The sequence below is a fragment of the Sphaerodactylus townsendi genome, linkage group LG04 (assembly GCF_021028975.2).
Source record: "Sphaerodactylus townsendi isolate TG3544 linkage group LG04, MPM_Stown_v2.3, whole genome shotgun sequence".
NCBI lineage: Eukaryota > Metazoa > Chordata > Lepidosauria > Squamata > Sphaerodactylidae > Sphaerodactylus > Sphaerodactylus townsendi.
In genome coordinates, this window is record NC_059428.1 from 97,985,359 (window position 1) to 98,012,915 (window position 27,557).

Consider the following 27,557-nt stretch of genomic DNA (forward strand, 5'->3'; position numbering starts at 1 on the left):
AAGTAAATTCAGTTGCTTCCAGCCTCACATCAGCCACCCTTTTAGAAATGCTAATAGGCCTAGCTAGCTTCTCACCTCCAGCTAGACAGGTGATATCAAGCAGAGATAGAGGAGGGCAATAAAGATGGTGAGGGGTCTGGAAACTAAGGGCCTTTCCCCACTTACCTTAAACCCCGCGCTACTTGAGGAGAGTAGCGTGGGGTCCCCCGGCACTCCCCAAGAGAGGGGCGGTAACAGCGCAGCCACCCCGACGCTGCCGCTGTCGCGCCTCCTCAGCGCGTGGCATCCCTGGCGCTCTTGCAAAGGGCGCCTTTTGATGACATTGTGGGGACGCCGGGGGGACGCCGGGGGGGGGGGACGCCAGGGCGTGCGCCACGGATGCCACGCGCTGAGAGCAGCGTGCAGCATAGGGGGGATAGGGGAGAGTGGGGAAAGGCCCTAAGTCCTATGAGGAAATAGTTTGGATTTATACCCCCCACCTTTCTCTCCTATAAGGAGACTCAAAGGGACTTACATCTCCTTTCTTCCCCCTCCCCCAACAAACACCCTGTGAGGTGGGTGGGGCTGAGAGGTCACCCAGCTGGCATGTGTTGGAGTGCACAGTGTCATGCTCCCACAGAAGCCTTTATTATTTTCATTGTTAAGTATCAGTTTCCCATAAATAGCATGGGTTTAGTCCTTTGTATGGTCTCCAAAGGGAGGGAATTTTAGTTAGCCCCTGTCCCTTTAAGAAGTTTCCCTAAGAGACAGTCTTTCTGTTATCTCCCAGCAATGCCCCTGTTTAACTCAGTTCAGTTCAGTACAGGTGCCTAAGGAGTCAGGAGGCAGCAGTATTTTGCCACGTCAAAGGTATATAGAGAGCACAAAGTTGAGGTTTACAGAGAATAGTAGCCAGATAAAGACTCAAAGAGCTTAAATAAGTGGACTTTCCTGGAAACAGTCAAAGAAAGAACAAAAGTCTACAGCTTCTACTGTCCAGTCAAGCAAGTACTTTGTTTTAAGCAGACCCTGGGAGGAGTTAGGGTCTCCATTCTTCTAAATATTAAACCTTTTAGTCGAACTGTTAAACCTTGCTTGTGACTCTGTTCTGGCCAGGCACAGGGCACCAGAAACAGTTTTGCTTGGGGAACAGAACACACAGGCTAATCTAGTTCCTCAGATAGGCCTCCACAGCTAAAGTGGCAGAGCGGGGAATCAAACACGGTTCTCCAGATTAGAGTGCACCTGCTCTTAACCACTATACCACTGCGTGGAAAGAGTTGGGTATGTTTACCTTGGAAAGAAGAAAAATGAGAGGTAATATAATAGTCATCTTCAAGTATTTGAAGGACTGTCATGAAGTGGATGGAGTGGGGTTATTTTGTGTTACCCCAGAAGGTCAGATCAGAACCAATGAGTTAAAATAAAATCAAGAATCTTTGGTTAAAAAACTAGGAAGTACTTCTTGACAGAGCAGTTCCTCAGTGGAACAGGCTTTCTTCAGGAGATTGTGGCTCTGCTTCTTTGGATGCTTTTAAGCAGAGCCTAGATGGCCATCTGACAACCCTGCTGATTCTATGGCTGACTAAGAGTTTAGGCCAGTAATGGCGCACCTTTTCAAGACCGAGTGCCCAAATTGCAACCCAAAACCCACTTATTTATGGCAAAGTGCCAACACGGCAATTTAACCTGAATACTTGGGTTTTAGTTTAGAAAAAACAGTTAGCTCTGAGACGTCCGTTACTTGGGAGTAAGCTTGGTGGTAGTCAGTGGCTTTGCTTTGAAGCAACCGTGCAACTCTTCCAATGGGTGAATCATGACCCTAGGAGAGTTTACCCAGAAGCAAGCCCCATTGCCAGCAACAAGCTTACTCCCAGGTAAAGGATAGTGCTTTAGTTCTTCGCATGAAAATCGGTGGGGTTTAACAGTGCTTAACAGGGTTACCTTCACTGCTTCCCCAAAACTAGGTCTTAGGTTTAATGCTAATAATTGTTTTAGCAGTTTGGTCTCCAAACTGTGGGCCTTGAAAAAAATAACCTTAACTGGTAGCATAAAGATTTCTTCTTAACATACTGCCATAGAGTCTATCATCCAAAGCAGCCATTTCCTCCAGGTGAAATTATCTCTGACACTTAGAAGTCAGTTGTGATTCCAGGAGATGTCCAGCCACCACCTGGAGGTTGGCAGCCCTAGCTTACAGTCAGTCTCCAGTGAAACTTCAAGGGTTGTCTTTGTGCCAGAGCTAAATTTGGGCCAGCAACTTCTGCATTAAAAAAACTGAATCTTATAAGATTTTATCTTCACCAGAAGAACGAATCATTGTTTCTCTGAGACCGGAGGCCACAGTGTGAGCGAATATGATTACACATCTTACAATGAAACACATGGAACTGATCTTAGAGTAGCAGATGCCACCATGAGATTTTACAACAAGATTTGTGAAGTGGGCAGCATGGATTTTGTTTATTTCATAACCAAGCTTTATGACATGAGCAATGTTTAAAGTCAAGATGGTATTATCTTCAAAGAGTGGAATGTTAAAAGCCTACAAAATGGCAAGTGATGTATGCAAGGGGAAAATGGGTGGGTGTCAGTGGCAGAGTACCAGAGTCAGGCAGGTTTGGTTTTTTAAACCAAACTTCTCCCGATTACTTCCCTAGTCAATTTTCTAAAAGGTCCACAAACTTTTTTGAAAAGCCAAATAGAAATGTCACTACCTTAATTGTTCCAGGCCATTGAGGATGCTTTGAAATCTTGCATAAATTTCTCCCCTTTTTCTGTTTTGTTAAAGAGTTTTAAAACTAAGGCACAATGATGCAATAAAAATGTAATCACAAAACTCATGCTCTTTTTAAAAAGTGAAAACATGTTTTAAAGTTTGGCTAATTTTGCCTCCTAAGATGGCAAAAAGGAAATAATTGCACAGTTTCAAAAATCTAGATGCTAACAGTCTGTTTCCCAGAACTTGACCCAAGCCATAGAGAGCCCACCATTAGCTTCTGTTAAGTCTATGCTTATGTCAGTCTGAAAACTAAGACAACAAGATGCAGAAATAAGTTCAACTGAACTAGAAATCTTATATGGGTTTATCAGCTTCTGTCTTTCAATAAGAAAAGACTTAATTGGCAATTAGAAATTATCTGCCTGCTTCATAGATGTGAACTGAGGAATGGCTGCACAAGGAAGGAGTTGGTTAGGAAAAGGAAGTATAAATTGAAGTATAAAAGGAAGTAAAAAGGAAGTATAAATTGCATCATACTGTGCAGCAACAGCTAGGATGGCCTTCAAAATGCTTCTTGCTCAGTGCTGCCTGTGGCAGGCAGGAATTGGAATATAAACCTACAGTGGCCGAAAGAGAATGGGTTTTTATAGGTTTAATTGTTATTGCATTGGATCCTATTTTGGGAGGGAATTTGGTTAGGGTTAGGGTTAGTTTTTTTTTAAAAAAACAATTTCTAGAATGACCAGGATTACATGAAATCTCATGCATGTGCAAGACAGAATGGGGTGGTGTTCTGTACTGTTTCTCCCACAGTTGCAAATATATTCCACTTTCCAATAACTAAATAGTTGCATGTCCCTTTAGCTGTGTGAATCTAGCAATTAAGATTGTATTTGCAATTGGGGGTCATGTGTCAGTAGTAGAACTTGAATACAAATGGTCCAAAGTTGATTCCCCTCATCTCCAGTAGCAGATGTTGGGGAAGATCTTTCTCAACTTCATGTTCTGGAGAGCTGCTCCCAGTCAGAATAGACAATACCGATATACATGCATGAATGATCTGATTCACTTGATGTAACAAAACAGCTTCACTGCTTATCTTTCCTTTTTAAAAAACCTGGTCAAAGGAACCTACATTCTGAAAGCATAGATCTGTGTACAGTTCTGGGCACCGCAATTCAAGAAGGATATTGACAAGTGGAACCGGTCCAGAGGAGGGCAGCCAAAATGGCAAAAGGTCTGGAATCCATGCCCTACCAGGAGAGACTTAGGGAGCTGGGTATGTTTAGCTTGGTGAAGAGAAATTAAGAGAGTTCTCTCAGGGATGAGAAATTAAGAGGTGACATGTTTAGATATTTGAAGGGATATCATGTTGGTGAGGGAGCAAGCTTGTTTTCTGCTGCTCCAAAGACTAGAACCAGGAGTAATGGGTTCAAGGAGAAGGAAAAGAGATTCTACCTAAACATCAGGAAAAAATTCCTGACAGTAGGGGCTGTTCGACAGTGGAATGCACCACTGCGGACGGAGTTTGGTAGAGTCTCCTTCTTTGGAGGTTTTTAAAGAGAGACTCAATGGCCATCTGTCAGGAATGCTTTGACTGTGTGTTCCTGCATTGCAGGGGGTTGGACTTCATGGTCCTTGGAGTCTCTTCCAACTCTATGATTCTATGATTTTATGTTCCTGGCTGCCGTTGGAACCCCCCCCCCCCATTTCACAATCCAAGGATTGTTGAAGTGTGTGATCTCAGGTGTCTGGTTTGAAGTATTCTCTGCTGTAGTGCTTCTCGTGTTATGCTTAAGCTTTGTGGAGAGAGGTACAGCACACCACCACCAGTGGAACTGCATCATAACTATTATGATATTCCTATGAATGAACAACAAGTGCGCAAGTCAATGAGATCCATTCATTTTAACACATTGTATGATAAGATTCCAGTACTTGGGTGTCAGTCTTGCACCATGGTTTTTGTGTTTGTCCGTAACTGAATGTGTACATTCCTTGCCTGCTAATGGGAGGAGACACAGAGATTGCAGGTGGTACACACTGGAAGTGCTTCCCATTGCCAGTGCTGAAACCCAACGTATGCTAAATAGCAAGAGTGCAAGTAACTTTATCCCCCTTCCACGTCTGTTGATGCAGCCAGTTCAACAGTATTTCAAGTCAATATCCAGCTAAGGGAAGGTCAGCTATTTTTGGCTGGCTACGCCCAGCTAAGAGAACTAGTGAAAGTTCTTTCATGGAGTGTTCAAAAATAGAAGGCTCTGTCCATCTGTTGGGTTTCAAGCACTTTAATGGAACACAAATCAAACTGCAGCAAGGGTGGAAAATCCCATCAAAGAAGATTAAAAAAAATCTTCAGAGACTTTCTTCAACAGGACTTCCGGTCTTGTGATTTAATCCTCTTTTAACTTTTTCTAAGTAGGATTATTTTGTAGATATCTAATTGTAAATAGATCTCAATTTTCTTTAAAAAAAAGTGCACAATGAAATTGAGTGTTGCAATCTTTTTTGGAGGCTTGTTTGGAGCTTTTGGAATTTTGTTCTTTCTGGTTGCTTTCGGAACAGAATACTGGCTTCTTGCTACAGAAGTTGGAAGGTGTTCAGAAGATCTGAATGACACCAGGGTTAGTATACATTTTTTTTTCTCAGCATGCCCTGCTATACGGACAGTTCTCTCAGGGATGAGAACTAACTTCCATAGTTTAATGCAGGGCTGATCTAAATCTCATTAGATCTAAATCCTATTAATATTTGGAAAATCATTTTCATTTATTTTGCATTGGTTGGATTTATTGCATTCAAAATTAATTGAGAAAGGAAGGAATTTACTCCCCCCCCATCTCTACGGACTTTGTTGTCAAAAAATTTGTATTGAAAATTCTGTTATTTGTTTGTCCAGATTCACAGTGGAGAGTACAATGCATGTATTAATGAGGATAAAAATATAAAGCGTGTTTATTTTATGCAGGAAGAAATTACCTACCACCATGAAGGTTTTTTTTGGAGATGCTGGTTTTCAGGGAGCATTGAAAATACTAACAGTATTTGGAAATTCTGGTACAGTAAGTATCCCAGTTTGACAATATAATTATAGAATGAATGGGTGCTTCCTTTCCAGGAATGTGATCTTGGAAGAATTCACCCAAAGAGAGAAATGTATATAATTATTTGGATTCTTGAATTTGCAATGTAATGATTAGAGTGTTAGACTACAACTAAGGAGCCTCATGTTCAAATCCTTATTGTATTATGAAGCTTATTAGCTAGGCTACCTGAAGTAGAGTTGTTGCCCTCTAAGCCCAGTTAAGTCAATGGGTGTAAGTGTAACTTTGTTTACCATAGCACTGTAGGAGGCTGTGGATCAGTCACTTACTCTCAACCAAACCTCACAGGATTGTTGGGGGGATAAAATGGTGGAGGACGGGCTTTTCCTCATGGAGTTTTTTCATTAGATCTGACCCAAAGTACTTCAGTTTATCCCCTGATTTCTGCATGCATTTTTGTGCTTTTAGTTTTCAATTTTTCTTCTCAGTTTTTTCTCTCTAGGTTCTTGTGAGACCACTTTTACACTGATATGGTGTTATACTAAATTATTCATCAAGTTACCTGAGTTCCCAAATTTCATTTAAACAAAATAACCTTTTGCCGTAGCCGGAGGCCTTCAACCATCCTGTCTTGTTGCCCACTAGTGCTTTGGGCACCAACAAGAGGAAATAGGGGTGGTAATGAAATATGTGTCAGCATTGTGCTGGTGCACCTACATAAGTTTTGGTAAAGAACAGAAGTGACATGGTAGATGCTCCAAAGAGACATGGCAGATGCAAAAACACTGTCGTAAAACCTTGTTGTAAAGATGTTAGAGCATTTGCCACATTAGTCCTTGTTTTTATCAGAAGAGACATGACTGGTGGCACAATGCTGGCATGCCAGCCCCTGCCCCTCATTTCTATCTGGAGTGGCTGGCCGTGGCCTGACAACCCTGCTCTCAGCTGAAAGGAGTGGGCAGATGGTGTGTCCTTGTGAACAGAAATTCCAGTTTGGGTTCTGCAAGAGAGACAGAGCAGAACAAACAGTCACAGCTTGTGTAGGCTTAATCATTTGTGTCATGTGCAGTCTTTATCTCTCAGTGTCTTTGGGATCTGGTGTAGAGTAGCAGATCTGGTGTGGGGTGGCCGTGCCTCTTTGCCTCCTCTTATTCTCTACTTGTATATTGTAGAATTCAAAATATTGTTTAAAAGCAGCAGTGGCCTATGGGCAGAGATTACTGGTGACTGCTCAGATCTGACAGGGTTGTTATGAGAGTCAAAGGGGAAAGCAAGTCCCCAGATGCAGCCTTGCGCTCCTTCAAGGAATGATGGGATAAAAATGCCTTGTAAACAAAGCACACACATCACAAAATGTCTCAAGTCTCCAGTCCCTCTCTGTTAAAAGGGAGCCAGTGTAGATAAGTACTATTCCTGGAATGTCCCATGACTTTGACATAGGGTTGCCAACTCTGGGGAGCCTGGGGAAAGTGAAATTAAGGGAGAGAAGAATGGTCTGCAGGGGAGTGATGGCACAGACTGTAGCCTTTGAAACTACGATTTTCTCCACAGCTGGCATTCTGGGAAAACTCCAGGCCCCACTTGGTGGTTGGGAATTCCAGGAGTCTGAGAAGAGGGGCACACGTAACAATTTATTATGGGTTATTTTTTTATATTAGTAAGCCACCATGCATTTAAGAAAGATATACACAAATGTCTCAATAAGTAAAACAGAAGCCAACTATTTATTTACCAAGGCTGCTTAGATATTTATACTTGAGTAAGATAAAAGTTCTGTTTGGATATAAATGGAGAACAAGAGTGTTAACATGTGATACTTTCCCCCCACAGCTAACCAGGCACCTTCTAAGAACTGCACCCATGCTTATCTCTCTCCATTTCCTTTCTTCCGAGATGAACACAATTCAACTGCCTATGACTCAGCAATTAGTGAGTATTTTCTTGATCAGCAGGGTGTTAGGAGGGTTATTAGGGTTAGCCCGTGACTGTCTGTTACTACAAAGAGGATAACAGACTAATAGGACAATCCTAATTATGAATTGTCGAAGGCTTTCACGGCCGGAATCACTGGAGTGCTGTGTGGTTTCCGGGCTATATGGCAGTATTCTAGTATTATTCTCTCCTGACGTTTTGCCTGCATCTGTGGCTGGCATCTTCAGAGGATCTTCAGAGGATTTGACATCAGATCCTGTGAAGATGCCAGTCACAGATGCAGGCGAAACATTAGGAGAGAATACTACTAGAACACGGCCATACAGCCCGGAAACCACACAGCACTCCAATCCTAATTATACTTACCCATTCTAAGTCTATTGACTGCTGAGGACTGCACTATGATCATTTTCACACAAGTCACTGAAAACATTTGTAAAACATTTTTAATCCTCCCTGTTTGTCTGCATTCACCCCCTCGAAAACGCTTCCTGGCTGCCATTTTGTGATTCTCCTGTGTTAATGTCTCTGTAGATTCATAGTTTCAGTGCTTTAAAGCTTTGTGCTGTGATTCTTTATGGGTTGTATTTTCGTAACATTAAAAAAAGATGGAAGTAAGCCAAGATGATAGAGCAAGCTCAGAAAATGGCACTGAGGAGGAAGTCCAGTAACTTATAAAATGTTTTAAAGATGTCTGCACAGTAAGTGAAAATGTTTTGAAAACATTTTTGCAAAAAGAATCACTAAAATAGAGGATGTGTATAAAATATTTTGAGGCTGGAAATAAAAAGTTTAGTGGAACTCTACAGAGGAAACGTCTTATTTCCTGCCTCAAAAGGTTTTCTTTTGGTTGTGCAGAAAAAGCCTATGAAGGTTCAAGCAACTGAACTCGTATTCCCTTATATTTACACAAAAGCTTTGATTTTTCAAGACTATTACCTAAAGTATTTAAAGGCCAAACCATCACACAGTATTTCTCAAGCTTGGCATTGAATACTGTTCACAGTTTTCCGAAACATGAAAAAAGGATTATCCTGCTGGGCCAGATAAATAAGTTGATGTTGCCCCATGTTGCATGAATGCTGCAACTTTCATACATTCAAATTGGCAAGCATTCACTTTGTTTTCAATTGTACCAGAATCAAATCCATGGCTTACCACGTCTTCTGGGTTTGATAGCCTATTTCTGGAATTTTTGTTATTCAAGTCTTGTTTTCATATTATAATCTTGAGTTGCAAAACCATCAACATGTGTCTGTCCATAAAGGTTGGATACCATCTCATGTAGCATACTGTTGCTGGTAAAATATGTTTAGAATAAGAGCCATCTTAAAGAATTATAATGGATAAAATGTATAATTCCATTGACCTAATTATCACTGCAAGGAAGAAGATGCCTAATTCTGAGTTAGACCATTTAGCTGCCTACTATTACTGCTGAGCTAGGGGTCATCTGCAAACTCTGACTTAAATTTGTGTATAGTAATTGATTATATTCAGGGTTGGAACAAGCCTGCTTTTTCACTCAATCGCAGCCAATTCCTCTTCCCTCCCATATCCATTTGGCTTTTGTTACACACTTTCCATAATCCCTAGCATAGTCTTTTTGCATGGTTGATGGAGGCCTTTCCACCTGTGATCAGCAAGAGAAATGCCTTCCTGAGCATTTTCTTATTATTGATGTAATCATAGTGCATATACATAATTATAGATTATTTTGGTTGAATGTTTTGTTTATTTATTGTTGCTGTTTCAGATTTATTTATAGCTTTTAAAAAGTGTTTCTTACAAAATCTTTTGCCACAAAAGAGACTAAAATGGGAACATCTTATGGATTTATATTATGCAACTTTTATCCGACTTTTTCAATGCTATCATTTCTCTAACCACGTATCTGTCTGAGAGTATCTTTCCCCAATCTAGTTTTCCTTGTGGATTGGTTGAGAAAATAATTATGAATTAGGTTTTAGGCTGCAATAGAGATTTCCCAAAGCACTATCTAGCTCTGTATCTATCCTAGTACTTAATGTGGGAGGGGGGGAAAGGGAAGCAGGATGTCTGTCATATATTAAGCCAGATTCAGTTTAGCCTCTTGCTGGTTTTCCTACACATGTTCACATACAATACTGGGAAGAAACTGGGCTCAGGAACATACCTCTTAAGTGGCTTTATACTGGCCAATCTTATTGCATATTTATGATTTTAAGATTTCCATAGCAAACACTAAGGCAAGGCTTGCAGACATTGCTGGAATATATAGTGTGGGTGCAAAGTGGGATTTAAGGTACCCCAAGGGATCCCGCAATGTCCCGTCCACAGTTACCCATTCCCTAATTGTATGTCTTATTTCAAATGAAAGAAGCATGAGGTATAGTATTTGTCACCTTTGCTCACATTGTGTGCACACTGAAGTTTGTTCATGTTACAAGTCTGCAATTTAGCCATGTTCTGAGTGCATTACATTTTTCATACTTATCATAGTTCATAGATGACATTCCATTCCTTTTCCAAGTGTCTCCTGTTACATCCCTTGATTGCAGTGACGCTAGGTACTTTTTATACGTCCCTTGCAAAACTGGGCAAAAAATAAAAGGAACAAGTGCTATCACCTTAAAGACCTGCATAGGATTGCAGAGTTTATCATTAATTAGTGCTAATTCATGACAGAAGTGTGGGTTGCCTGGTGGCCCCCAATTCTGATAAAGTAGAACAGCCTGTTATCCAAATCAGTCTGTACATGCCAGTGTCATGATTTGGAAAGGCACAAACACATCTACTTTGGATATTGCATTACTTGGAATCTTAGCCTGTGTATACCAAGGTCCATATTCAGATAAACACTTGGAAAAACAAGGGGGGAGATACTCCAAAACAGTAGTTGTTTTCATTTTATAAGCACAAGAGAGGCCAAGTTAATTTAAGCAATACAGTAGAGCAAACTGGAAGCTACTGAAAGGAAAAAAGCAAAACAGCAAATAAAGAACAAAATTTTCCCTAAGGAGCCTGAATGCCTACACAAAGGAATGAACCCATGAAAGACAAGAAAACGTATGAGTCTGTTCCTGAAGAGAAGCGTGAGGGTATCCTCCACCAACTCTGAGAAGGAACTGAAACTAACCAGGTGGGGAAGGGAGGCACAATGGCAGGGTCATGGAGTGAATAATTGAGATCAGAGAGATAAGGGGGCAGCTATAAGATTGGGCCAATAGTACTAGTCCAAAATTGACTAGAAATAGTTAAGATTGAAGGGGGAAAATTGTATACTTTTTTGCATGGGATGAGGAAGGGAAGAAGTGTTGGCATTGGATTGTAAGGATAATAAAAATGGGATCTTTCAAGGATGAGCCAGCCTGAAAATAATTCCTTTATATGTGTGGTAGAGGGAAGTTTACTTTTGGGCATGGGAAGTACCAAAAATGTTGCCTCAGGGAGACTGGGAAGTTAAACCTATGATCAGGTACTGGTCACAACTAAGGAAAGGCTGGAGCCTTCCTGTCCAGTCATTTAGATACTGAGTAAATTGCTGGAATCATTCTATTGCTTATTGTTTTGGAAATTTGAGGCTTTGGGGTCCTTGGGGGAAATTGCCCTTAATTGGATTCCTCTTAGGGTGGGTTTTTTTTTTTGCACGATTGATAGAGCAGCTGCCCCGTATTCCTTTTCTCCTTGGCATAATTCAATGACTTCTGACATATGTGTAATTCAGGTTTCTCCTATCAATTTTAGGTTCACACACTCAGGTGTACCCATGACAAAAACAGGAATTACTTGGGGCTGAGGTCTCAGGGGCATCCAGCTTTATATGCCAGCGTAGTGTAGTGGTTAAGAGCAGGTGTATTCTAATCTGGAGAACTGGGTTTGATTCCACACTTCTCCACCTGAGTAGCAGAGGCTAATCTGGTAAACCAGATGTGTTTCTGCACTCCTACATTCCTATTGGGTGACCTTGGACTAGTCACAGTTCTTTGTAACTCTCTCAGCCCCACCTACCTCACAAGGTGTCTGTTGTGGGGAAAGGAAGGGAAAGGAACTTGTAAGTCAACTTGAGGTGGGGTATCAATCCAAACTACTACTACTACTACTACTACTACTACTACTACTACTACTACTACTACTACTACTACTACTACTACTACTTCTTCTTCTCCTTCTCCTTCTCCTTCTCCTTCTCCTCCTCCTCCTTCTCCTTCTCCTTCTCCTTCTCCTTCTCCTTCTTCTCCTCCTCCTCCTCCTCCTCCTCCTGGTTGCACATTTAGCAGTTAACCACCTTTCAGACTTTTCTTCCAAAACTGATGTCATCTTAAATCAACACTGCTATGTTGCTTCTTCAGTTGGTGCCTCAACCATTTTGTTTACAAAGAAAAATGGCTGTAGTGTTACACTTGTCAAGAATCTGTTTATTTTTAAACGTTCTTTAAAAACAATAACTTTTGCAAGGTTTTTAAAAAATCATTTTATAATTGATTAATCAGTATATCTAATTCCCACCTGTGCTGCCTGTGTCTGTGATTTTTTAAAATGGGTGGTTTAAACCCCCTCAAAACTAAACAAAGTGTTTTCTGCATGCGGTTTTGGCAGCTGCCTCCAACCCCTTTTGACACAGAGGTGGCTTCTCCAGACAGACAGGGATCCCGGCAGCTGCTCTGGACCCAGCAAAGCTGGCCGGGCTCATTGGCAGTAATCTGGTGTGATCCAGTTCTGCCTGCTGCAGTAGGAGATGCCTGGAGAGGCTAGGAGATGCCTGGAGAGGCTCTGACACAAAGCAGTGGCAGTGGGCTTAAGGTTGGTGGTGGGAACCTGGAACTGCAATGGGAGGAAATGGGGTGATAGTCATGGCGGGCAAGCCAGATAAATTCCTGGTTCACTCCTCAAGATCAAGACTGGGGAGTGGCAGCCTCGGCTTTTTATTCTCAATTTTTAGTGTATATACTTTTGAGGGCAGGGACTTGTCTACTTGTAGTCTATAAAGTGCCAATCACATTGATGGAACTGTATAAATAAATATAAAAGCCAGAGTGTAACATTTTGCTCTTCTGTGATACCCCTTATATGCAATACCTGTAAAGTCACCTCTGTATTGTTCTGAGGTGATGTGTGTTCAAAAGCAAGAGCCTTTGATAGCATCAACAGTGAGTAAGAAATGCTAAGGAAGGCAAGGAGGCAGAATTGCACCCATCACATCAAAATGCTACAGAGGTGTCTTTACAGGTGTTACATATAATTCTTAGTTGGACTCAAAGAACAGAATGACTTAGTTATTTTTGGTAGAATAACAGAATATTCAATGTGTGTGTGTGGTAAAAGGGGATCCATTACTCTAAATAAAGCAGTTTTCTCTGAAACATAGGCCCCTTCCGCATGGGCGGAATACGGTGGCCTGGGGACGGCAAAAACACCGTCCCCAGGGAGCTGTTCGCACAGGGGGTGCAGCTGCTTTGCAGCCGCGCTGCCCTCGCTACGCCCGAGCGGCACGAAGCCACTGTTTTCCAACCTCACTTGCCCAGCGAGGTTTTTGGAAAAAGGTGGCTCGGAGCCGCTGCCAGGCGTAATGTAAGGGCAGCCTTCTGCGGCGGCTACTCTTCCCTCTCCCCATGTTCGCAGGTTCCGCCTCGTCCTGTGGCCCTCCGGCGCGTCGCCGAGGCCTGGAGACACGCTCCCTCTGCCCTGCGACTCCGGAGCTGCCGTGCAGGGCAGTGGGGGGGCGTGTCCCCTGGCCTTGGCGAGCATGCCGGGAGGGCCGTGATTGTGTAGGGACGCCTCGACGACAGCGCAGCTCTGCGCCAAGGCCGCCCCGGGCGTGTTCTGGGACCGCTCATGTGAATGGTCCCAGAGGGGTCGGCTTGGCGCCATTCACGCTGACCTCGGACTTCTTCCTCACACAAGGCGGAAAGGGCCATAGACTTATTTAGAAAAAAACAGTGTAACGATTTCATAAGCATAATGGTTTCAGATAGGTGCAGTTATTTTTCTTTCTCTGAAGCTTTTTAAACAGACCTAGTCACAAGAGTTTACTTTCCTCACTTGTCACTTAGACTAATAACTTCTACACAGAAAACAGATTTTTCTCACAAACCACAGGACACTAACAGCCCAATCCAGACTGGGTGAGCGGATAGGGACAGTGCTGCTCTGGCGCCAGTCCACCCTCCCCAAAGCGCAGAGACAGAGTGAGGGGAAACTACACCTGGGGAGCGTGCCCTGTGCCCCTGCTGCGGTGTCCCTCGCCACACCTCAGAACACCACGCCACACCCCCGTGATGGCCCAGCCACGCCTCTGCTGCTGCTCCGCCTTAGGCATCGCGCCCCCTGCCCTGTGGGCACTACACCACTGCCAAAGGATTCCCCATGGTGCAGGAAGCCCCCCCAATACAGAAACTGGCTGTGAGGATCCCCATAGAAGATAACATCTATATGCCATAACAAACATGGTATATCTCTGAGGCCAGCTCTGCCAGTGCACAGGGGGCTGGGCAGGCACTGGAAGCTGACTAAAATCAGCTCCATCAGCTGGCCTGCCTCCAGAATGACCCCGGCCATGCAAGCACAGTTTTCTTACCTGGCAGGCCTAGACATGGGTGACAGCTTTCAGGCTGGGTACCACGGATCTGCACAATGCCCATCCACCACAGTAAATCTCCTCTCTGCTGGCACATCTGTCCTTTATGGGTGCCCCAATGACACAGGGATACGCCGGCTCCAAAGGTGGGTCTGCCCCCTTGCATTGGGCTGCCCATATCTTTTCCCACTGCACTATCTTCCCTCAACCCCACTGAACAACTTCTCTCTCTCACCCAGTCTGCCTCCCTACTATACTACTACCATCCAAACATAACACACTTCAATCACCCATCCATCCATCCTCCCTTTTTTACTGTAGAGGTCTACATTTAACCTAATAATAAATATATAACCCAACATTCAGTCGCAAAAATAAAACATCTACATAGCAAAACATTACTCAGGATGATTCTTTTTTAAATTTTGTCACATGACGTTTTCCAAACATTGTATGCTCATGTATCATAATATACCAAAGGGCGTGAGATCCTAGGTGAGGAAAACCTAGGATTAAACCTAGGATTGTGATTAAACCTAGGATTGTGATTAAAAAAAATAGTATTCAGCACCTTTCAGGTATTTATTGCCCTGCTTTAGACCAGCAAATTTATTAATAGTACTGAGAGACTCTCATTTGACCAGTGGTGGTTGGGGACATGGAGACAAAGGAAGAAATCTTAATCATGTTTGTCTGGAGGTAAATTCAGTGGGATTTACTCCTAGGAAAGCATTTTTAGGTTTGCAGTCAAAATGATTTACTAAATGCTGCATTGGTAAACTTTGATAAGATGTTCTGAAATAGTTATTAAAGCTAAGTATTACCCTTATTTCCTTTTGTAGTATATTACATTACAGAGTCAACTTATTCCTGTGGGGTTTAGGGTGGTGGGGGTGGTAGAAGGCCTTGAAATAATTCTGCCAGCTACCCATATTATTTCCTCATTCCAGAAGTCAAGCAGGGTGTTGACAGAAAAGCTTGTCATCTCAGATCATAACCCCCAGGGCCTCATGAAAGTTCTTTGGATCCAGTAGCCCTCATTTTAGCCTCTCTCCCTTCCATAGTTTAGATATGCCCATAAGTTAAACTTTAATAAGAAGTATGTACATAACCATTTCTACTCCTTCCAATATAGACCAAAACAGCAAATCACATCAGTTTGCTTGACTTGCAAATATACGTTGCAACAGATCCATAGTTGTATTGCAACCATTGAATCCTGAGCTAGACCTAGACACAGAGCCTCAACGTGAATGCCGAAGTATGGAGATCTTCAGAACCAGTCACAAGATAGCTTCTGTGTTCAGGTGGATAGCAGGCAGGTAAGGAAGAGTTTCACTAAAGAGAATTCACAGTCTGCCCATAGCACTAGGATTAGTTTCCTTTCTTCCTCTGTTAAGTTTTTCAATCCATCCACGTCTCAGTGTGACAACTTTCCAAATGTTCCCATCTCCAGTCAGCAGCAACCAATAATGTGGAGCAAAACACAAGAAAATGGTGATATCCATCTTCTAGCAAGTTATATTACCCAACAGGAGAGGGATGGAGATATGTGGCTATTGATTTCAGTAACAATTATATTTGCTGTAATGTTTGATTTACTGGGCACTAGTTCAGTGTTTTCATAGTGTTTCAAAGCGAGTCTTCATCAATGATGAAGCATTACTTGGGATAATTACATTAAAATGCAGACAGCTTAGCTAGTAGATGAGTAGGTATGTTGGTGGGGTAGTTTGTGTTGGCAGGTCAACAAAATATGATAAGAAGATGGGTACTGCCTATGGCATGTAGAAACAAACGCAGGAGCAAAATTCCTTTAAAATTGTTTATGAACCATACTGGGGTGGGATGTGGTATGGTGTAGGATAGCCTTATGTTGTCAGATCTCAGAAGCTGAGCAGGGTCAGCACTTGAACGGGAGATCACCAAGGAAGATTTTGGGGGGCAAAGGTGATGACAAACCATTTATTTTAAATCACTTCCCTTGAAAATCCTACCGGGTCACCATAAGTTGGCTGCAACTTGACGCTTCACACATTCACAGTGGGTTAGAATGAGTTTGTTCCTCTCATGGATATGAGTGATTCATGCTCATTCAACTGGCAAGCATTAGGGCTTACATCTCATACTCACAATGGCCTGAGTTGCTTTAGAGAAGCCATGCTTGCTCTTTGCTAGATGAGGACTAGATGAATGTCAGTGTTGTTGTATGAAGGGCGTTAAGGAATAATTTATTAGTTGCATGGCTGATGATGTCACTAGGGCAAACTTCAGACTGATGTACAGCTTATCCTTCTGATCCTCTTGTACCATTCCAGGCTCCAGTATATTTTTAGCTCCATGTAACATTGCCAAATCAAGTGTTGTGAAGGAGAAAAATGTTGTGGACTTCGTTATGCAAACTATTCTCTTCAATCATGTTGCAAGATAGAGTAGTCTGTCTTCAAGTGCATAGCACTGGCTGAGTTACCATGCTTCTTTCCTACATCCAACTACTTTTACTATAGGAAATATCATGAGTATGAAAATTGTAAATATATTTGTTCTGGTGGGGGATAATTTAGCTCTTAAGAATAGCAACTAGGGTTATGTTTATACAATCATTCTCACACACACACACACAGGTGGGCTAACACAAAAGGTAGAAATAAAGTATTCTGGGCTTCAGTTGATTATTATTTAATTGGACTTGTAATTAGACTTGTTACACAGGATAGGTGACATATTTGCTAATTATTCTGAGCTTTATTTCTCCATACTTTTTTCATTTCTGGCTATCTCTCACATCATTTTTGAAATATAAAGAGACTCGAACTTTGGCAAATCTTTTTGGTCAGAACATTAAAGGGCAACCAATGAGAATGGCTCTTATTTTTGCCATTGCAGTTGGGACCTGAAGTGCAGGTGGTATACTTAAGGTCATTTTCTTGGTCCATTTTCTTTGTTGTGAAACATGGGAATTCCATAAAGCATAAGATGATTAAATCTAAGAACTTTTAAGGCCCATAAACTGCAATGTAAGAGTTTTGTATGCATATAGGCTAAAGTGCTTGCTTTTGGTTGTGTTTGAGTGGATCACAATTTTGTCTTCCACTGAGCAAAGAGCCTTGTTTCAGTAGATTATACCTTTATTTGACGAAGTAATGCTTGCTCTGACACATCTTCTAATAGAGCATAGTTGAGTAAGGGTCTTCAATCAGTGGAAGGACACAATTGGGTCAAGACTATTATGCTTATTGAAACTGCAAGACTGGATTGCTCTACAGAAAAATCTGCTAGTTATAGAATTTTAAGATATTCTTTACAAACTGTTTTGATGAACAAAAATGAGATGGTCAGCTGGGGAAAAAGATTGACTCTTTCCATCACATTTTGTTATATCATGACTAGGTTAATAGAAATGGCAATAATTTGCATTTTAGATAATAACAAAAATATGAAACTGACTGCTGTTTCTTTCAGATTTTAAAATAGGGCATTTGATTTTGACATTCCAGAAACCAGGGAAGAACAAACAAATCTGCAGCAAAATATCATTTAGTGATTGAAAAGTAAAAAAAAAACCCTACAGAAAAAGATCATTCAAATTTTTATTACTAAAGTCTTGATACCAAAACAGAGTTAGATGATACTTAGTGAAATTTCCAGTTGCTCTTGCAATTCATGGTTCTTTTCTTCTCACATTATTACATCCAGTTTTTTGTGCTAAGAGTCATGACAGCCAAACAAACTTCAGTCAGTTTAAATGTGGACATGCCCATATATTGAAGGTTTCACTTACCATGGATTGCTTTTTGTACATGTTTCTCAAGGCATTCTTGAGGCCAGGTTAAAATATTTCTGTTTAATGAATTTTAGTTTTCTTTTGCTGTCAGAAATTCAGTAAGTGGTGAACGTAGAAATAATGTAATATACAGTAAAGGAAAAAATCATTTTTTTAAAAAAAAATCAAGCTGGTGCAGTCTTTACCTTTAAAAATAATGAAATTATTCCCAATCAGTTTTAATAAAAGGAGGATAGACAAAATATGAAAATTACATGTTTAAAATTATCTGCACTTGAAAGAAATGAAAGCATTCCTTGATGAACATATGTAATAGAAATAGTATCTACATTGAAGATAATATACAATATAGATTGCTGAAATTTCATACACTGAAAAATTGATCAGATGCCTATTCACATAAAATTTCTGAATGACTGCAAGTTGTCCTAGTTCAGTGTTATTAATTCCATATCTTTTATTAAATGACTTTTGATACCCACTTATTGCTTGAAATACATGACTTTTTTGGCTTATCTCATACTTTTTAGCTCTGCGGACCATGACAACTCATAATTTGTCTAATAGGAGGAATTAAAATGCCTATTCTACAATGTCTAAAATGAATTTATTTCCAGAGCTATCATCTTGCTAAAGTGGCTCCAAAAATAGATATGCCATTAAGCAGCTAAATTATTGTTATGAACAATTATTTTTTGGCTGCTGTATGTCACAAAACCCTAGCTCATTTATTACCAGAATCTTCCATTAATTCAGCATTGCTTGCCCTTGGCTCAATGAGATTTTGTACTTTTGATGTTTGAGTTGAAAAATACACAAAGAACTTTTCTATTATTTCTGAATGTCTCTGTGATGATCAGTAAACTTGACTTTCATTTTGGATATATATATGTTGCCTTGTTACTCTGTTGCTGGTTTAGTTTAGTTTTTGAAAAAAACAAAACACATGTATGTACACTTTTTTAAAAGTATGCTAAACTATCACTTTTTTTTAAAAAAAAGAAAGTCTGTATTTTAAAAGAAAATAATAAGTTTGAGTTTCTAGACCTCCATCCTAAGAATTTCCTGATGTACTTTCTTTGTTGTCTCTGTTTCTACTTCGGTAAAATAAATTTTATCTAGTAAAACCATATAATTATCTACAAGAATCTTGGCAACTGTTCAGCACACCATTTTATGAACAATTTCCATTGACCAAGTAAATGAACTTATTAACCACATACATATATTCTGTAGACATGAAGCAACAGGGTTTCATAGTGTTCTAATAAACATCATTATATTCCAAGATCATCTGATAGGATTTGGCGTTCAAACCTAATGAAGGACATATGGTGTCTAGATTGCTGTTATGTAGGAAGCAGTGCAGGAACAAATTCAGCTTGCTAATGAGAAAAATGAAAGCAAGTGGGGGAAAAGTCTTATAAAATTGCTTGGTTTCTGAGTATGCTTTTGAAAAAAACCCACTTTTTTGTTTCTTTTCCCCTTGGGAATATACAGTTTATCGTGGTTTCTGGTCCATTCTCCTACTCTTGGGAGTGGTCACGGTGGTCTTCGCTAGTTTCTTTATCATCTGTGCTGCACCATTTGGCAGTCATGTCCTCTACAAAGTGGGGGGAGGCTTTTTCATTGCTGCTGGTAAGTATATATGTACCTTGAAAAACGTTCTGGGAAATACTGTTTTTGACTGATTTTAATGTTTTAATTTTTAAAAAAGCACAATTTGCTGAGAATTTATCCAGCACAAATCTAATTGAAAGGTACAGTGTTGTCTGAAAGAGCTCATAATGCATCTGCTACTCATTTAAACAGAAGATAGGCAGGAGACATTCTGGCTGCAATTGTGCCCAGTGACTCTTGCACAACTATATATATACAGTATATATGACTAATTTTTAGTCTTATGCAGTATACAAATTAAGACGCACATCATTTAATAAACCTAGAAAGTCAGATGGATTTTCTTTCTGTCCATATACATAAATAATAATGTTGATCATGTCATCAATGGACATGTATATTAGAAATGGATATGGAGTGTTTTCATACAGTCATATAGGGCAATCCTTTAGCATTCCAAAATTATATAGGATATCTGTAGAACTGATTCCTGGACTGTGATGGTTGGAAGAACTGTAACGACAAAGGCCAGAAGGGAGCTACTGAGAAATCTGGAGTGTTTTCCTCACACAGTTCTCTTGATGAGCTGAGTAAATCCCAAGTATGCTTAAGCCTGCCAGGTTTTGACTTTAGTCTGGAATACTTGAGTTCAAATTTATGCTTGGCCAAAGAAGTTCACTGTTCGGTTCATGGCCAAGCTTCAGTTTCATTCATAAGGAAAACAATTACAATGTCCTGCCAAGATGATGAAAACAATAAACACTGCAAATGCTTTCTACATTAACAGTGCAATCCATGGGAGGGGGGGGGGAGGACTTTGGAAATGGCATGACCTAGTGTCGATGTCAGTCCCACTTCATGAGGCATATCTAGTATCTACGCCAGTGTGGGGTGCTGCTGTTGAGCAGGTACTTCTCTGGTGCAGGAGGTGCAGCACTGGTGCACCAGTGCTGATACATGCATTTCTGGGGGTGAGGCCAACTTTAGTCAGCCTGGGAACGCCTCTTTTGCTGATGTATTTACACCAGCAAAAAGAGTGGCACAGCCTACTGGACAAGATAGGGGCCTTTCAATGCAGTCAGGAAGGTTTCTCTTTTCTTCTTGATGCACCTCCACAAACTTCTTTAGAGATGGTCCAGCTGCGCTATCCCTGGCTGCCACTCATCTACCCCCCACCACCCGCGGTTGAATCTGCCCATGTAAATAGATGTTCATGCCATGGATGTGATCTGAATGAAGGCCCACACTGCAGCTATTGGCCTTTTAAAATGTTGGAATTAGCTGATTATGGATCTCCCGGGACATTGTCCAGTTAATCCTTCAGCTGCTAACTTCTGATCTTGCTCAGTTCTTGATAAATTATACTGTTAGACATATCTGCTCATTGTGATTGCTATCACATGGGCTCTATAAGCAGAAGATACCTGGAATCTCAACAGCTGAATTTGTCTCTTCTAGTTAATATATAAAAAGTATCAATAAGTACACTGACAACAGCCCCAGTGAGAAGAAAACCTATGAGGTAAACACGTGAACAAAACGATTGCTTAGTTCTAAATTTACTAAAGGCATCAGCCTAGGGCTTCTGTCACTCTGCTCACCTGTTGACTTCATGTCTGCATAGTGGAAGCTTTGTGCTTTAAACAGCCCGTTGCTGCTGACAAGTGAAAGGCATTTCTTCTACGTGGGAAGAATAATACTAAAGGCCAGGAAATTGCTTCAGAATTCACAGGCATTTCTAAAGGGTTGGTGGTTTTTTTCTTTCTGCATTAAGTATATGTGTGAAAAGAGATTCAAAAGAATAAATGTTAATGACAGAAACAACTGACCTCTGAGAAATCATGTCTTATCTCACTGCACAGCACTGTGTATCAAACATGAGACTCTTTAAAAATAAAACAGCAAAATAGAAACGACATGGGGTGGGGAAACAGAATGAGTGTGCATTTTGTCCTAATCTCTCTCTGACACATATTTTATTTTAGAAATAAATTTCTCCGGCCATTTGTGAATTGTTGCTGTTCTCTTAAATCCTGTTACATTAAACAACAGACATTTGTGCCCTGAGCAAAAGGTCTAACAAGCTGAAAATGTAGAAATGGGTTGTAGTCTGAATAGTTTCTAAAAATGAATGCTACTTCAAGATGATGGTAAGTATGAGGGCAACCTCAGCTATTGAAGTTGGAAATATTGGCTACTTCTGTTCCTGATAATTGTCAGCATAAGAGGCAAAAGAACAGTTTCCCCCGAATAAATAATGCATTCCATTTGCACATTCCCTGTCATAAGGAACTGACAATTAGATTCGCACTGGGTTCTTCCTGGACTTTCAAAACATGCCTAATGTTCTAAAGGAAGAGATAAGGATAGTTCAGAGATAGGGGAAGGTGTGGCTGCAGAAAATTGATTGAATGTTGTTCCACAGTTTTGTATAACGATGATGGCAATTCAGTCTGTCATGTAGTCATTAGTTGTCTTAGGACTTTTCCAGCGCAATTCTATGCAGAGTTAGGCCCTTTCAAAGGTCTTAGACTGGAGTAACTCTGTCTAGGAGTTATACCCCTGAAATCAGAAGCTTTAGAAAGGTATAATTCTGTTTAAGTTTCCAGTGCTAGTTTATATTTATTGCACAGTTGATGATAGTAAGAGAGCCAGTGAGGTGTAGTAATTAAGAGTCACGAACTCTAATCTGGAGAACCAGGTTCAATTCACTGCTTCTCCACATGAAGCCTTCTGGGTAATGTTGGGCCAGTCACAGTTCTCTCAGAACTCTCCCAGCCCATGTGGAGGCAAGCAAGGACAAACTATTTCCTAATGTCTCCTGACTTGAAAACCCTACAGGGTCACCATAAGTCAACTGTGATTTGACAGCACACAGAGACACACAGGTACACACAGACACAAGACAGATTCAAACATGCATTGTAAAAAACTAGTCTTTTACAGCCCATTGCCATTAAACCTCCATTCCAGGAATAGTTGCTGGTTGCCATTGCCATTAAACCTCCAACATGGATAGTTGCTGGTTGCTTGTTATGACAACCTGTGGCATTAGGTTAGTGGTGAAAGACCTGACTCTTAGGTTGGCTTTAAACACCAGCACAATACCACTGGCTGTCATGATGAACTTGCAGCACAAGGTGTACAACAACAACAACAGGTGGTAGTATCAAAAGCAGTATAAAGTAGGAGCCAAAAAATTGGGCTAAAATGGCCCATGAAACCAGCACCAGCACATCAGTGAAGTGAAGTAAGATATCTGCTTTTGGTAATGGATTTGCAATAACATGCAGTGTGGATCAGTGGCATAGCACCAAGGGAGCTGGGAGGTGCGTGACGCACCAGGCGCGCGCCATGGCAGGGGTGTTCCGGGGGTGTTCCAGGGCATGGGCGTGGTAGGGGCGCAGGGTGCACACGTGCCCCGGGCGCAGTTCCCCCTTGCTCTGGCTCTGTTGTGGACAGGTAGGAAACAGACATACTGAACCATAGGTTCCAGTTCACTGGAAGGTTCTCTTGATCAAGTTTCACTGCAACAAATGTGAGCCATACAAACTGCCATACTGTTGTAAATTTTCCAGTTCCTTTGCTGCAGGGATTGCGCAGGAGAATTGCTTGTGCCCTGTATTAATTAGCCAGTATGGGTGGGGGGCAGGTAGGAGATACCATTTCCTTTTTCTGCCTCAGGTACCAAAGGTTTCAGCCGTAATGAAGAAAATAATGCTAGAGATCATTTAACCTAAGTACCATCGCTAGACCATTATCACCGCAAACTGTGAATGTTGTTCGGTTTGCTACTGCACTGTTGAACAAACATAACTTTTCCTCCAATTTTTCTCCAATTTCTCCAACCAATTTTTATATTAAAAATATTTCTATTCAATCTATTCATTGAAAGTAGACCCATCACATATTGTGGAATTCAGTTTGTGTTTTCACTTCTGGCTGAAAAACCGGTGTAAAGGGGGAAAAGTGCCATAGTTTGTGGTTCAGAAGTTGCATTTATTTCCTGTGAAAACAGAAGTCTTTAATAAGGCAGCTTTAAGCAGGGTTATAGCCCATGGGTTTCAATTGCCTTACAAGGGTGTAACTGCTTAGTTCAGTGTCGGTCTTAAAATAAGGAACCATTTGCAAAGGGAGAAGAGGAGGGAACATGTAGATATGAAGATTTCACAGACTTGTTCCCATAATGACAAACCATATACATGCAACCCATAACTCAGTAATCTTTATGCAAACTTTATAAGGTGCCATATTTCAGAAGGCCATTGAGGTATTTTCTGGGGTTTCCTGAGTTTGTGACTGTGAGGACATATGGACCAGGGATTTTTGCATGCATAGCTCATAACATAGTATTGAAAGATATAGTGTGAAGTATTTTTGATGCAGATTTGTTATATTCTGAGACATTTATTTTTAGGGTAAAAAATACTCAAGTTACACTCTTTTTGCTTCACTCTTTCCATTTCAGTATTCAAGGTTAGCAACAGCACAATAATATTAAGCCTTTCATCTGACAATGTCTAGCATTTCACCAGGATCTCAAATCTTTCCAGGGTATTTTCACTCAATAAACTAATCTTTGCTGTTTTTTTCCTTTCCCTTCTGTAGGCATCTTGTTCACAGTGGTGGTTGTGATGTATGTCATCTGGCTCCAGGCAGTGGCTGATCTCAACAACTATGTGACCACAAAGAAAATAGACTGTCCAGATTTTACTATCCATGTACGCTATGGGTGGTCTTTTATTTTGGCTCCAGTAGGCATATTTTTTGCTATGTTTTCAGGAATGCTGTTCCTATTGGTAGGGCGTACAATTCACCTGCACTCGAATTAACCCATTTCCACTTATTTGAATGATGAGAATCATGATGAAGCTTCACTGGAAATCCATTTTCCTATTGTAACTCTCCTTTCTATAGAGGAGTGTTTGCTGGATATGCTTAGGTGACCCCACATGGTTTTTCTTAAAGGACACAAAACTCCCTCTGAAATACTACCTTTCGGTCTGTTCAAACTCCTTCAAATATTTATGAATTGCATGCTATGCTTTCCTCCTCAAACATTATATTTTGCAATTTTTATATTTCCTTGTTAAAAATAAAAAACCAAACAAACCCAGCAACCATAAAAGAATTAGATAAGGGACAATTCAACAGATAATATCACAAAGAAAGTACACTTGAAATGAAGTCCCACCTCTTTCTCACTGGCATTAATTTCTAGAAGGAAGGATCAGCTATCCCAGGCTGTGGTGGTGTGATGTCAATATGTACGTAAGCACCGAAGGTTCTTCATGACTAAATCATTGTACCAGCCTCAGTTGGGACAAACAACCACACTGACAAAAACCTCAATGAGGTAGGTAACCAGGAAAGCTCAATCTAAAAAGTGATGGAAAGTAATAAGGGAGTGACTCCTTAACTAGGCATTTTGAGTTTGCTACTTGAGTAGGAACATAGCAGTTCCAGAACTTTCTTCCCAGAACTCCCTGTCACAGTCAATATTAATCATCACAGTCAACATTAAAATCTCTACCTTTGGTTCCAGTCTGATAATTCCTTTGCTCCAAGAATTCCTGGTGACTGTAGACCTCAGACCCCTCAGACTGTTCTTCTTTTTCCTCTGTTGATCTCCCTTTTCTCCTCAGGAGAAAGGCAACTTCTTGGGCAGAGACAGGGTCTATAAGAAGATGTATCCTTACTCTCAAAAGGTAGAAATTCTCTTTTACAAAAGGTAGAGATTCTCTACCCTTTACTTTTACAAAAGGTAGAGATTCTCTTACCCTTCACTTAGTTCCATGATTGCAGGCAGATAAGATTCTTTAGTTGTACTGGCACCACCACACATTCATCGAATACCTTGCCCTCTAAGGAGCAGTACTTGGCTTATGTTGTGAACGAGAAGTCTACTTTGACTTGACAAATGGATGGGTTTCTATTTCCATTCACTCACATCTTGTTCAGAAAATCCACACATTTTTTGTGCTCAGATTAGAATGTCCACTGTGAGAGATAAATGACAGAGGCTTTCCCCACACAACACAACTAAAATGGCTGGAAGACTGAAATAGAACCATTTTGAGGAGGAACTCCTCACAGCTTCCCCCCACCTCCCCGCAAACATCTTGAAAACATTTGATTTCAACACGCTTTGAAAACGCTGAACTAGTGACTTTCCCCCCCAAGACGTTTTTAAGACACTTTCTGCTAGCTGTGTGCAGAGGAGAAAACGTTTTATTTTTCCTGCCTGAGTTTAAAGCTGTCACTTCCATTTTCTCTGCTGCCATTCCTGCCATTTTCTGTTGCTTCAGGATTCTCCATGCTGTCTGTCATCTGATGAACGTTCCCCACAGAACGTTTCCTCAACTGGCATTGTGGCTGCCCACTTTCAGTGATTTAAGTACATGAATAAACTCAATATTGCCTGCTAATTATTTACTAATTTGCTAATTATAATTAGTTACAATGCTATTGTGTTGTTTTTCCTTTTAAATTTTTTTTCTGTGAGCTATCTTTGAAGCTACGGGGCCACAATAGGAGAATCAGTAATATGAGCAGATTTCGAGTTTCCATACCTCTGTAGTTTGGGAGAACTGTTGTCACCAGAAATGCTTTATTTTCCTGTGCTTTGTGGACAAAAAAATCCCTCCTAACAGTTCTTATAAATGTTTTCAAGGCATTTTATTTGTGTTGTGCAGAAAAAGCCAGAGATAAACTCAGCTTTTCTTTTACAGAAAATGATCAAGTTTGTGATGTGTGTATGTGTGCCCACCTGGATTTCTTTCATCTGTGAGAAGCTAAGAAATGGAGAAATGTGTAAAGGGATCTTCAGCCACAACTACTTGTGCTTTCCCTTAGAAGGTCACCCACATTCCTTTTGCAGAAATTAATGTGGGCATTAGAATTTCTTCACTAGGAGAGTGATGTGTGAATTTGGCCCTTATAAAGGAAAAGGAAATGATGGTGGAGGAAATGTTCTATAAAGTATCTGAATACGCTTTTCTCTTAGGCTGTTTCCGCATGGGCGGAATACAGCATCCCAGGGATGCTAAAAACAGCGTCCCTGGGGAGGGGTTCGCACGGTCGCCGCCGCTGCATCGCAGCAGCAGTGGCCTCGCAACCCCCGAGTGGGGCGAAGCTGCTGTTTCCAAACCTCGCTCCCTGAGCGAGGTATTTCGGAAACAGCGGCTTCCAACCGCTGCCATATGAATGGCAGCGGTTGGAAGGCGCCATTTCCCCCCCTTTCCCAAACGCCTACCTTGTCTCCTGGCTTCCGGCTTGTCGCAGAGGCCAGGGGACACGCCCCCCTGGCCTGCGACTCCAGAGCCGTTGCTCCAGACTGCGGGCTGCTGACAGAACGCAACCTGTGCTAAGGCTGCACCGGGCCGCTTCGCCGCCTCCTGGGACCGGGCCCCATGAACGTGGTCCCGCGTGTAAGGTGTGCCGACATTGTTCATGCCGACGCACCCCAGCCCCGTTGCGATGCGGAAAGGGCCTTAGTGTTTTAGAATGTGGCTTTAATGAACAAATATTTGTTTGTAAAAATAGTCTACAGCTGTCTAGGTAGTGCTGTAGTGACTGTGACAAATGATGGTTTACTTTGATGCTGCTAAATATACATAACACCACTATGTGATCCACATAATAGTTGCAGCTAGTTCATACTTACATCTGCATCAGTTGATAACTGCACATCTAGTAGTAACTGAGGCATTAATGAGCTCCCTCATAAAATAGTGGACTTGATATGTACTCAACAGTGTTACATCTGTAATGGCCTGTTCAGGCATGGAAATCATTACTGCAGGCTGCAGAGAACATCCAAATGTGAACGAATAATGAACACACATCTGTCCACCAACCTTTATTTACAATGAAATCCAACCAAACTAAAAATGTTATGAGCCATCTAATCCAGTCCTT

The 27,557-nt window shown here is 41.1% G+C and overlaps 1 protein-coding gene across 2 annotated transcripts; it reads left to right on the forward strand.

Moving 5' to 3' along the window:
* The first annotated feature begins 4,965 nt into the window (after positions 1 to 4,965).
* TMEM182 (transmembrane protein 182) lies at positions 4,966 to 26,743 on the forward strand. 2 transcript variants are annotated; one of them, XR_007244413.1, is made up of 6 exons: positions 4,966 to 5,325; positions 5,670 to 5,763; positions 7,576 to 7,674; positions 19,518 to 19,655; positions 24,246 to 25,345; positions 25,402 to 26,743. XR_007244413.1 is itself a non-coding variant. In XM_048495607.1 (5 exons), the coding sequence occupies exons 1-5, from the start codon at positions 5,185 to 5,187 to the stop codon at positions 24,467 to 24,469; spliced, it is 696 nt and encodes a 231-aa protein (XP_048351564.1). In that variant the 5' UTR covers positions 4,966 to 5,184; the 3' UTR covers positions 24,470 to 26,743. The 2 variants fall into 2 exon arrangements, 1 of the variants encoding a protein (XP_048351564.1); XM_048495607.1 differs by having other exon boundaries at positions 24,246 to 26,743.
* Positions 26,744 to 27,557: the final 814 nt, after the last annotated feature.